The following is a 13676-nucleotide window of genomic DNA, read 5'->3' on the forward strand; positions in this document are numbered from 1 at the left end:
TGAGGAAGCTAAGGCTGCTGGTTAAAGCCTCCCCAGTGAAACACTCAAAGGAGTCTATGAAAGTGCTAATACTAGAAATCATAAAGTGCTCTTAACACAATAAATAACTATTGATAATGCAAGCCTAAACACTGTCTGCAAGAACAAATATTTTAAACAAGTAATTGTAAAATGTATGATATTCAATACATTTTAGAAATGCTTTTACAAGAACTTACCTCTCTTTTTTTAGCTTCATTTGTGCTGTACTTTGGGAAGAGGTAGGAAAAAATATTCCCACAGCAGCAGGCAACATGTACCAAGGGACCTTCTTTTCCTAAACTCAAACCTGATGCGACAGCCAAGACTAAAGTAATTGTTTTTATCATCAAAGTCCACTTCCCCAAATAACCTCTTATGATGAAGCCACTCAAAATAGTTTTTATCTAGAAGAAACAAAAAACAATTTCTGTATTGTATTCTGCTTTCTTTAGAGCACTATTAATTTTATAACTTTTGTTGCATAAGTTCAAGAATAGCCTTTGGACATGACTAACTTTATCACACTTTAAACCATGTATTGTTCAGATTGCTACACTGAGACCACTGGGTTGCCAGAGGCTTTCCATTTGTAACTTGCTCTAAAAGACAGAACAACAACATTATCAACTACATTTAATGGAAAGTTAATCTCCAGTAGCTTCTAAGATTACATTCTTTGGTTTATGATGTAAATTATTAAGCGGAAGTCATAAAACTCCTGAAAGAAAAGTATAACTGCAAAAACTATAGTCAAGGTTGCCTATCATAGCAATGTTGCATTCGAGCAATTTTACCCCTCTCTGTTTTCTCCTTTCTGCATCAAAACATAACAGTAGACACCCTGACATAAAGGTGGAAAAGATCAGCCTTTTTCCACTAGGAAAGATGTGCCACTTCTATAAGATATTATTTTGCCTAACAGTGTCATATTACTATCCTGGAAAATATGCCCCTGTGTAGGAAATAGTACAGTTCTCATAGGAAAGGAGGACATGTACACAAAACACTGGGCAGTTGTGTCTAGAAAGTAAAGGTCAGCTAAAATTTGAAACCAATTTAGGATGAAATCGCTTCTGGAACAATGGCAAAGAACTACTCTGGCTTATTCAGAGACAGAGCTTGTCCTTCAACTTATAGGATACGCATATATAAAGAAATATTTACAGAGTGACTGGAGAACTGAAGAGTGACCAGGCTCTAATGTCAGATTTTCCCCTCCTGTTCTGTGCACAGCCAAGGACAGCAATTGTAACAACAAAGAGGTTTTGAGGATACTACACATTTTACTTTGTGACTGTCTGACTATTTGTGCTAGTTAAGGCTATTACAGCCAGTGCAACACAAAAGATCAATTACTATATCAACGGACCCCTATTCTGTCCATGAATCACTTGTCACTGTGGGGAGGGTGGAGACTGGGAGGAGATCTGGAAATCACTCTTCAGAATTCTCTTAAGCTAAGTGCTCCTTAAAGAGTAGTCCAGACACAGGTGTGCAGCAAAAACTACACATTTAGGACATACTCTGAAATTTGGAGTAATTTTCTCAGCAACAATTGGTACAATTACATTATGCCACTTTCAATACTTGTATTAGTGTATTTCATTAAAGCTACAGGGCACTCTCTCTTGCCTCCCCCGTGACCCTGTAAAGCAGCAGGAATTTCCACATTAATATGAAACATCTATAATGTATATATTAATTAGACCTCACCTCAGGTATCCCTGAGCCACAGGCATAGGGAGCAAATACCTTCACCAGAGAAACTGCTAAGAAGGCAAAGCTCAAAGCCCAGAAAATGTACATTATGTAGTTCATTATGTATGAACCTGGACCCTAGAAACAAAAACACAAGAAAATTTGTCAGAATATAGATTACAGGTAGGAGCAAAATCACCATTTAAAATAACCCAGATGTCTTCTTGCTGTGCATGTACACTTGGTACACATTTTGAGGGACAGTAATTATTACTCAGCAAGGAAGAGACGATTTTTGTTTGAAAAACATAAAGTCACGAATACCCATACGTCAGCAAAAACTGGGTTATACAAGGCAGGAAGTGCTCTAACACTTGACCTTAAAAAGGAAAAAATAAACACAGCACAGGTATTTTTAATAGCTATTAACTGCTAAAATCTATTGAACACTGAACAAATCTTTTTTATTTAAAAACTTTGTGGTAGAACAAATAAAACAAATCTATTCTTTGCTATCAAAGGATTCCACAGGTTTCCTTTTTTTTTATGTATAGCTATGATCAAGAACAGAGACTCCTGTGTTATTAACAGTTGTTAACTTACACTTTACACCTGCAACAGTCCAAGACCCTCTGCAGTGCACAAAATGCTTATTTACTACTATATAACCTATTAATAAATTCAAACACCGAAAAAGTGGAGCAGGCTGTACAACCCAAATCTCTGTTTAGTACCCCAACCTTAAGGCCATTGTTTTCTTTCCATATTCTGTTGAGCTGTTAAGCAAAACCATCAGAAAAATGGATATATACTTCTGCTTGTCCAATTATTAATTCTGCCCATGTTTTCCACTGTGGACATTTATCCCTCTCCTCAAACGTTGTCTCATTTGAACCCCAACAACACTGCTCATGGTTAAACCACAAAGCACTAAGGCAAATGCCTTCCTTCAAGTCAGTCATCCAGTCAGCAGCAATGTCAATCAATCCTGCCAATGCTCCTGTTGTAGAAACAGTTTTGTGTTAATATTCTGTTAAACAGCTAAAATGAAGCAATGAGTGGTGTTACTTGACACAAAGTGAAATGACAGAAATCCTAAAAAAAGATGACATTTAAAATATTACTGACTTCCAGTAGTATGTCCTATTTACAGGATAGTAAGATTACTATTTAATGAAGAATCTAATCCCTTGTATACTTCCCAAGTTCATTTTTTCTTCCTGGTTTTTTTTTTTTACTAAGCCACAGCTCTCCAACAGCTCACTGACACTGAGTTAAAAATCAGAAGAGGACTGACACAATTTGTGGTGAAAGAGACAATAGATCTTCTGACAGAACTCATTTCAACAGTACTTTGGAACATTAAAAAACTCCACCAAATAAACTCTGATGACATTAATGTGATCCATCATTCCGCAACATGGTGAGCATGTAAAATTCCTACTGTAGGTAACAAACACTACAGATGCTGAGCAGTTCACAAACTCAAAGCTTAGGGGGCATCCTGTGTTGTAACTAATTCCTGAAGAGTCCTCAAGTAGTAGGCACTACTCCCAAAATTGCTTCAAAGGTTTTTTTAAAAACAGTTTAAGATCCTTTTTACTTCACAATAGCAGAACAGTTTTTCATGGCAGCATTATACTGAAAAACTACTTCCAAAGTCAGTATTGTTGTGAACACGTACAACTGTTAATTAGTTATAATTTGGGTTTTTTTTAAAAGTATTAATCACTTCTAGAAATAGCTGTCTAGAGATAACTAGAATTTACCATTGTAAATTGGTAGCAGAGAATTACCTCTGATTTACTAATTTACATTTACTGATCTTGGCAGATCCTCCATTTGAGATGCTGGGCCAAATTCAAAGGCAGTACTTCAGGAGAATAGCATTTTAACAAAATTATTTGAAATGCATAAACGTAAGACCTCCCTATCTGACATCAAGGTTGTACCATTTAAGATTCATTAGACACATACAACAGAAAGCAACTGAAACTGGAAAAACCCAAGAATGTTCATGGTCAGAGTTTGCTCCCTTTGGTGCTCAGAAATATAGTAAAGGAATTTCAATATACATAGCAGTTTCATGTGTGTATGTGTGTGTGGAAACACAACACTTAAATTACTACAAGCAATTTCCAATAATTATATACTCCCAGTTTGTACATTCAGAGGTGCATAAACAAGCTACAAACTCTGCATACATATTAATTTATATGTGATTTGTCAAAGTGGTTAAGTAGCAATTAGATAGTTACCATGCCTTTTTAATAGGTATAGCCATACTCTGCAGCTAAACCCATTTTCCTAGCATTCAAAGACTTGTTCAAAATACTTTTGTGGAAAAATTTTGCACAGTGTTTGTGACTTCTCACTCCTGCACATTTTGGCCACTCCAGACTACACTGAAAGAAAGCAGGACTGCATGACAGGTGGGCCACAAACTATCAGATGGTTTTTGCTGTAAAACGTATTCTAAAACACCTTAAAGAGTAGAAGCAGAAGCTAACATGCTCTGCCTGTTAAAGCTAGTATTTTCTTTGTAACAGCCTCTAGGAAGGTATGAAATCAAAACGCACCTAGACTTTGCTCAGGTATAACACGTTTTACAACTGTGTTTACCAAAACTACACATATATCAGCTGTTTGGTCCACATGAAATAAGCTAAGGAATCCAGTAAAGTTCCTAGCAAACAACAAACCAAACCAAATTCATAGAACTGAACCACTTAATACACTTTCACAAGAAATCCTACAGGGAAAACCCAGCATTTAACAGAAACAGAAAACACCATTCCCAATGACAGCACTAAATAATATTGGTAGTTTAGTAGGTGGTAGATCAGTAACCTTGGGAAACTCTCACTAAATTTTGGGTGGATCTGGTTTTCCACTTAATTAGCAAAACCTCAATGTGCTAATGCCTGTAAATTGAGGTAGTCAACCTTTTCCTTCCCTCATGGAAGTATGGCAGTAATCTGAACCAGCTCTTATCCAGACTGGTAGATAAGGCACAAATGAAAAGCACAGTAACTACACTTGCTGACAAACGTAAGAAAAGTCCTGGGTTTTAATTTACCTGATGCCAAACCAGTCAGTGTGACTACTAGCCATCCTGACCACGCATCATACAAACTTTTTGTCATCTCCCATGCTGATTCTTTCTTCTTGCTGTTAATCTGCAAAGAGAAATTGTATGTGTACTTGCGTATTTCTGCAATATAAATAGGAGGGGGAAAAAAGTATGTCATACAAATCACATGATGCAGGCTGCAGGCAAATATACCCTCTCTTCAATCTCCAAGTATTCTCCTCATATCTAGTGATTTATGTAGAAAAATTAGTTTGGTTATTCAGATGTTAAACAACTGACAGAAAAGAGTAAGTTTGTTTGTTTTAAAGAACTAAAACCAAGGAAATATATATTTAAGACAAATGGATACTGTCAGTGATACACATCTAAAACATATAACTGCAAAATGAGTTATCTTCTAAATATTAGTATTTTTTTATTCTCAAATAAACTGTTTGTGTGCTATTAATAAGCTATTCCATGTAGTCCAAATTCCTAAACTCCTATTTCAAATACAAACATCTTTCTTTTACTTATAAGCAAAAACCCACATAAAAATAAAACCAACCCAGAAACTGCTTAACTGCCTTATAACATTTATAGACAACTATTACTAATGACATCTAAAGTTACTGTACTGAAAAAAATAGTAGTTCTTATTTTAGCCTTATTTACTTTACTTTGCACACTTAGCTGAAAATTGTGTTTAACTTGTTTTATGATTTAACCTCCATTATGTAATTGGATCCTATTCTGAGGATTTTCTCATGCTGTAAAAGAAGGCAGAAAGTATGTGCAACAAACAGAAAGGGAAAAAAATAAAACAATGAACCACAAACCAAGAAAGTACAATACTGCACATGGAAACCTAGAAAAAAGTACCACCCCTAAAGCAAATAAATGCCACACAGAATCACTGAATGTTGGGTATTGGAAAGGACCTTTGAAATCATCTAGTCCAAGCCCTCTACTAAAGCAGGATAACATACAGTTTCCCCTCTACATTTTTAATTTTATAGGAGCATGTCTTTCAAAACCACCATCAACTAGCACTCATTCCATCTTCTTTCCACATCTTTGATTACATGGCCAAATACTCTCCTACCATTTAGGACGTATTTATAGATTTCACAACAGGGCTGTGACTATTAACTCTGAACTGTGTTGCCTGACTCTTCCAGTCTCAGACATTTAAATGAGCTAGAGCTGGGAGATTTCACTCCAGATAACCTGCTTCCAGATGTGATCTCCCTTGCCAGGATAGTCAGGCTCAGAGTTCTACCCAATGGCATATCCACTAGATACTAACCTACACATCTGCATTGTGTTAATTACTGGTTAGACATTGTGCTAGTTTTAGGCTATGCCTTTAAAACTTTTCCATCGATCTTGAACAGAAAGTAGTAAAATGTAAACAAACCACTAATGGGTGTAAAAAGGAAAATAACCATAGTTCTAAACAATCCCACTGGAAGAAATAAGGGACTAAAACTAGTTGTACCAAAACAATCTCACTTCTCTCACTTCTTCGCTCTGGGAGAGATACTAACGCATTTCTGCTTGACCTTGGCTGCATTATTTTGGCTAAGTTCTAACTTCTCTGCTCTGCCTCTTGTTCCTTTTATGTACAAGGGGCTAAGGGGAGACGGGGCAGGGAGGGTGTTGAAAGGTGAATGAGTTTTGCTGACGACTTCCCCTGGTCTTTCTTTGACCAGGGGGGTCCTTGTACTATTCATTAGTTGTTAAATACATGCAAATATTGTAAATACCATATATTTTGTACATATTCATTGTGTACATTTCATTGTAGTTTTGCTTGTAAACACAGCTTTCACTTGCTTTGAACTGTGCTGGTGTGGCAAACCTAATGGTGGGGGGAATTTTCAACCCACCACAGACACAAAGCTATGAAGTATTACATGGAAAACACCTTACTTTCAATTAAAAGCATTCAAACAAGCTGTGTGTTCTCAGATCTTTTCTTTAAAAAAAGCACTATAGTGCAATTCTGAACGTTTTGGGTTCTAAACTAGTGCAAAACTGATAAAAATGAATGGCCTGAGCTTTGGAGATCTCCTGAAGAGATCAATAGAGGGGAGACAAAAGGCAAGTTCTGTGATGGGAGACTGGAAAGGACATTTACCACACATATTTAGATCACTGTTCTTTTAAGCTATGACGTGTTTCAGATGAGAGAATTTTCACTCTGCATAATTCTAACAAACACAGCACTACAGAGCATTAGCACAGACACACTTGTGTCAGTGTAAAAGCAATATAGACTGGTGCTCACTTCTCCGTACAAGTACCACCATTAGCACTATTGTGCTGGTACAAATATATCTACACTGGACAATAGCCTTAAATATACTAGCATACATAAAAACAAACAAACAAAAAACCAACACAGTACTGTAAATATGTCACCTGGATAATGGCAAGCTATTCCCCCTCCATTAAATTACTATTTCCCCTCCAATTTCTAATACTGTTGCAGGACTGTAGGTATCAATTAAATAAGTGCTTTTTAACAGCATTCAAGTAATTTTAACTTGCAATGTAAAGTATGTATATTTGTGTGTGTATTACTAGATCAGACCAACATCCAACAAAAAGTATTTTCCCAGTATGTTATTTGTCTCAAGTACCCGTCTGTGCCTTTCTCTGTCTTTGCACTTCTCTCGAACCCAGTCAATGGTATGGAAGTCATCGTATGTTCCTACTCCAGGAATTGGTTCATCCAGAAGATCCAGTAAATGCGTTGAACTGTTGATACTTCCTCCATTTGTCATTGTATAATGAGTTCCTGTGGCAGAGGAAAGACAGGAAGAAATTAATTCTGCAAAGATGGATATTGTAATGTTCCTAGCACTACGACATCCACAATTTCCAAACAAAAAATTGACATCCTTCCCATAATATGCATATTTTACTTCATTTAGGTCTTTCAGTGCTGCACATCTATTTTTCCTGTCACTCATCTGCAGATTAAATTTGCACCTTAGTGATACTATTTCCATTGGTTAAACATGAATGTATTTGTCAATTGTTTTTCTGCTTTGTATGCAGACTTCAGAGAAACTTCAACAGAACAAAGCAGAAAAAGAGAGCAGCTTCAACACACATTTTAAGTTTACTGTTCAGTTTGTGAACTACCAGAAGAAAATCTGACTGTGAGAAAACAAAACCAGATGATTAAAGTTCACAGCACTTCCTTATGTTAAAATACACACACCATTGATTACTTATCTCCTACATTTCTAAACCAAACCTATGAATACATTAGCAACAGATGATCAGCACAGCTAAAATAAAGTAACAGAAAGCCAAGCAAAGTTTTACTTTTTAAAAATTTATTTCTCTCAGGTAACTCACAGAACAGCCCTCAGTCTTGAAAAGTTTTAAATGTCTTGTACTAATTCATCATCACTAGCTAGTTCATTCACAAGCAGCCAGCAGAGCAACATTCCAACAGTATTTCTTTCAGTGATCAGAGTAATGAGAACAAGAGGGGTACTGAGAACTTTTCCCTAGTCACAAGTGATCAAGAAAGTTGTTTGTTGTTTTCTTTTTAAGCTTAAAACTGTCATCAGTTATGCAACAATATAGATTTTTTGAATTCCTGTGGTATATTTACAGATTCAAAGTATAATGAATGGCTGGCTGCTTAAATACATTATGGTCACCATTTGCCCACCCAACACCAACTGTTTCTGCAACAGTAATCACTGTAAAAAGAATGTTTATAATGAGGTTCATATAGACAATGACTTAAAGAGTGATTACTCTCACTTGTTTGACTAAGAACAAAATAATTTGGTTAACAGCATGTGGCATACCACAATAATCTATATTCTTAATAATGTAGGCCCTAATTGGCCAGGACTTCTATCAGTTCAGGCAGGTACTAGAACTCACTTCACTAGACTAGCACTCAGATGATTAGACAGGTGGGCTTTTTCTGAGTTGGCTATGCTTGTTTGGGTTTTTGATGTTTTTCTTTTTAATTTTCCTAGTATTATCAGTAGAAGTTTCCAACTTACAGAAAAGTCTTCAATGGGCCTATTTTACCTTCCAAATACTACAAATGTTGAGTTTACCAGCCCCAGCTCTCACCGACAACTGACAATTAGATTTAGACAGAGGTAAAATGTGCCTTTCCCTTTGAAATTTGTGAAGTCTGAGATCTAGCAAAAGCAGTGTGACACCTGGCATTATACTCAGTCATCTATTGCTTGAGAGGTCTCATTTATACCTGCTACAAAATTCTGTAAAAAGACTACTTAAAAACAAACAAACAAGCAAGCAAAGAGTCTTCAAATTAAAAAAGAAAATGCAAACACAAGAGGTAGCTCCTCAACAATGCCAATACCCAGGCTCCCCACTTCAAGAGGAACAGGGATCTACTCCAGAGAGTCCAACAGAAGGCTACCAGGATGATTGAGGGACTGGAGTACATGCCCTGTGAGGAGAGGTTGAGAGACTTGGGGCTGTTTAGTCTGGAGAAGAGAAGACTCAGGAGGGATTTAATAAATGTTTGTAAAATGGGCTGCCCGGGGAGGTGGTGGAGTCACCATCACTGGAGGTGTTTAGGAAGAGACTTGATGGGGTGCTTGGTGCCATGGTTTAGTTGATTAGATAGTGTTGGATGATAGGTTGGATCGATGACCTCAAAGGTCTCTTCCAACCTGGTTAATTCTATTCTATTCTAAATATCTGAGGTCTGGGTGTCAAGAGGGAGGGGACAGGCTCTTCTCAGTTGCACCGTGTAATAGGACAAGGGGTAATGGAGATGAACTACAGCACAGGAGGTTCCACCTCAACATCAGTAGGAACTTCTTCAGTGTGAGAGTCACAGAGCACTGGAACAAGCTCCCCAGAGAGGTTGCGGAGTCTCCTTCTCTGGAGACTTTCAAGACCCATCTGGATGCATTTCTCAGCAACCTGTGCTAGATTCTATGGTCCTGCTCTGGCAGGGGGTTGGACTTAAGGATCTCTGGAGATCCTTTCCCAACTCTAACATCCTGTGATCCTGTTAATACCATTCTCTCATACTAGCCTGGCTGCCACCTCTCTCAGTGCTGTTTTTTATCCCAGTCTGTGCCATATTAAATTCTCCCTCATTTATTCCCCATAGATGAGCTCTGCAAATCTCTGCCCCAAGCTGCTGCTAGTCTCTCTTAAGGCAAATGTAGAGAGGCACTACCTATGCTTCCATTAATAAAAGGTTAACAACCAATTAAATCGGATTTGCTAATAGAGGTGATTGTGAAAACCTTGCTTTAGGATAAGGGGTTCAATTCTCTTGCCATTTCCAATTCTCATAATTAGAAAGCAAATACTGGAATGTAAATTATTACTGCATGATGGGGAGAAGACATAGAACAAGATACACAGCTAAAGAAGTGTTTTTGCAGAATACAGAGCTGCCATGAACACCTGATGCAGCTGAATAGCGACAATCTTGTACCAAGTAACAGGCAGCAGCAATACCCTGCATTAATGTGGTAGAAAGGCTGTCCTACAGAGCACTGTGAAGACAGCCATACAAAATCTGATGCTCTTTATCTAACATACATAAACCTGACAGCTGTGAGAGTACATTCTCCAGCTAGTAAAATCCATGTAGTATATAACTATTCAACAGGAGAATTTCAAGAAATACACCTTTACCAATACTCAACACTTTTCCAAACTTCCACCTCCCTTCCTTCCCTAGCATTTCACACAGTAAGAAGCTTCTTCCGGCTATGGTGATAATGGCTCTCATCAGCACAAACATACGCAAATTTTCATAATTTATTACCAGTTTCATCAAAATATTATTAAATTTATTTTCAATTAAATGGATTTAGTTAAAATCCCTACCATACATTTTTATCAAAACACTGTAACCTTCAAACAGGAAATCATCATTACCTTAATACATTTTAAGATTCAGTAAACATAGCCTTATCAACATTCTCAGTGCTCAGAAAGTATTTTCCCTTCCTTGTTTCCCCTTTTCTTCCAGTTTTCAAATGTCAAGACCCTTTCTCAGGCTACAACTCACTGCAAGTGCTTTTCATCAAAATACAAGCAGCCTTAGTCTTCAAAACCACAACAAGCACTTAGCACAACAAGGCATATTGGCACAGCTTGACCCCAAGCTTGTCCTTCTGCTTGAAATTACTCAAATTTGTACATGCACATTAATAACCAGACACTGGACAGTAAGATCCATTTGTCAGAGCTCAAAATTCCCCAAAGTGCCTATGATAAACATTTCAGAGTTGCAAACACAACAGACAAACAATATCAATATTGAAGTCAATGGCAAACCAATAATAGGACCCAACTGCTCAAAGGTATTTGTCTGCAAGATATTTAACTACTAACTCTTATATCAAAACTACACTAGTTTGCTGCTGCTCACACATCCATTTTTCTAGATAGTGCACAACCATACAGTCTTTCCCTCAGCAACCCTTCTAGCTGACAGAAGTGCCACATTTGTGTAGCACAGAAATAGCACATTTGTATTACTCCAAGCAGTGTGTGTGTGGGTGGTGTTTAAAAAAAAGGCAAAAAAATGCACCTCTGCCAAGTGAAACTGAAGCTAATCAGTTTACTCCAAAGGCTGGAATAAGCTTTCCTTGACCATCCAAACCTGCTGAGCATTAACATCAGCAAGGGCTGTAGCTTTCAGGATGCCAGATACTAATCCAAGGCTTTGCTTCACCCAGGCGTCCTTGGGTATTAGGTGGCAAAGTGAACAGAGGTGTGGAAGCATCCTGAATGCAATGCAGACTCTAAGGGTCATTTACACTTCTTGTACACACAGGGTTTGTGTTAGTGCCTCAGCTTCTTTCTGCCTCTATATTCAGGTTCAAAAATATGAGGCTTTTAATTAACAAACAAGCGAGCAAAGAATGACAATTTATTTGAATGTGTCTGCAAGCACTGCAGGGGAGTCTTTAAGCACTATCATCTCTTCTTGGTTAGAAGTATTTTTGACATTTCAGAGCCAGAACCACAGCACGCCATGCCACAGTGCCGTCAATTGCTACTATTGATGAAAAATGATTTTAAAGTCTTTTTAATCAAGTAATACATTCCCCTTGTATATAAATGAATTGTCAGTCTGTGTCTTCAGGTGGCTCTTCTAAACTGTATCAAAGGCCTATAAACACAAATTCATCTCTGCATTACAATAAAAATGCATCCAAAAATTACATAACTGTATGTACACAAACTGAAAAAGATCAGCTGGAAAAATCATGATAGATAGGGAACAGAAAGATGCAGAACATGGAAAAGAAATAAAATGCTTTACCAATGTACTGAGTGATAATCCCCTCCTCTCCATTTCTTCTGCCAAAAAAAAAATAATTAAGATCTGTGTTATAAATACCTTGAAAAAGTAAGAACTAAATGAAAGTAGAATAATAGCACCTCAGAGTTAAATGAAGACTTTTGAAACTTTGCTTGTACTGCAAATGCACAGCAAAATAGAGGTTAAGTACTGCTCAGTGTGAACAGCAAGATTAAAAATAACGACATAAATGGCTTTGGCTTTTTACTTATGATGGAAGAAACACTTCTGTTTCTATGATGCAGCAGAAAAAAAATGGCTTTATTATTACAGATTTATTTTCTTGCACTCCTAAAGGCAGAATGGATTGTATTTACTTGGTTATGTCTACAATGAGACTTCAGGTATGCGTGCTGTTTCAGGGATACTCGCACTACTGAATTTACATCTTAAATATAAGATGAACAGTGCAGAAAGGGGGAAACCAGAAGGTATAAAGTTAGGTAAGGCAAATGTTAAAAAAGGAAAGTAAGCTAACAGTGGCCAAGGCACTGTGAGTCAGAACAACAGAAATAGTGGTAATCAGATTTTTAAGCAGCACTGCTGCTGCATGGACCTAAGAGCTACTTACTGATACCTTGTTTTGTAAGGCAAAGACAGGATACAGTAATAATAATGTCTGCTAATATGATTATCTCAATCAGACCACACTCAGGCCCAAGGATGGCATAATCTTGGTTTGTGTATTAGGCTTTCTAATATCTCAGATAACAATACACCTCAAAATTATTTCCAAAATTATGAAATACGTGCCTAATAGAGAAACTTAGCAGTCACACAGCACAGGTAGACAGATAAACTGTAACTACCCACAAAGAACGATAGTCATCTCTCATGGTACTTACTGTTAACCACTGAAGTCACATACGTTAAACCTGTAACTGAAAATCCTTATTCTCTTTTTTATACTAGGAAACATAAACCAAAGTGCAGCAAAAATTCAGTGTTGCAATTATGCTGAGTTTCTTCAAGTCATGCCTTTTCTCAATGAGCTCTGTGTTACAAAACTGTAATCATCTTGACTGCATTTTCTGTCATGAATCCATAATTAGTCTAAAAAATTAATTTTATTACTCTTCCTCTGCTATCACTAAAATTCCAGGGTCAAACTCTAGCTCTGAGCATGTGTATACAACTTTTGCACCCATTTACTTTAAAGATCACACCGAGAATTTCAGTCTCTAATGGCTTTTGATTTTTTAGTAATCCTTAAGTTTATGGGCATAAGAAACCCATAAGCAGACATGCAGCCTAAAATACAAAAGTGTGACTTTTACCATTTAGAGGGCCTCAATTCAGCAGGCATCTGACCCAAACAGTTCCTAGGGTATCACTAAATATCCTCTGTCCCATAGCTTACAATAATAGGTGAAGTGCTGGGGGGTGAAGATGGGAAGAGAGGTTTGCCCATTTTCAGTAGTGTAAGCAGCAGGAGTTGCACCTACATGCAATGATGACTGGTGCATAGTAAACCATGAGTTATTTTCTCTCTCAAAAAAGAGAAAAAAATAACAGGTTTACTGTAATTAA

The 13676-nt window shown here is 37.2% G+C and overlaps 1 protein-coding gene across 6 annotated transcripts in view; it reads right to left on the reverse strand.

Moving 5' to 3' along the window:
* The window catches only part of CLCN3 (chloride voltage-gated channel 3), a 54207-nt gene that overhangs the window by 14190 nt on the left and 26341 nt on the right, over positions 1–13676 (reverse strand). For all 6 annotated transcript variants that reach the window (XM_068137116.1, XM_068137117.1, XM_068137121.1 and 3 more), the window contains 5 exons: positions 7441–7598; positions 4799–4898; positions 2532–2719; positions 1735–1857; positions 219–425 (listed from right to left, as the gene is read on the reverse strand). In XM_068137116.1, coding sequence (XP_067993217.1) covers positions 219–425; positions 1735–1857; positions 2532–2719; positions 4799–4898; positions 7441–7598 — 776 coding nt within the window. The remainder of the gene's footprint in view (positions 1–218; positions 426–1734; positions 1858–2531; positions 2720–4798; positions 4899–7440; positions 7599–13676) is intronic.

The sequence above is a fragment of the Melanerpes formicivorus genome, unplaced genomic scaffold, assembly GCF_026170545.1.
Source record: "Melanerpes formicivorus ecotype bairdi unplaced genomic scaffold, bMelFor1.0.p_v2 SCAF_4, whole genome shotgun sequence".
In the NCBI taxonomy this organism is placed as follows: Eukaryota; Metazoa; Chordata; class Aves; order Piciformes; family Picidae; genus Melanerpes; species Melanerpes formicivorus.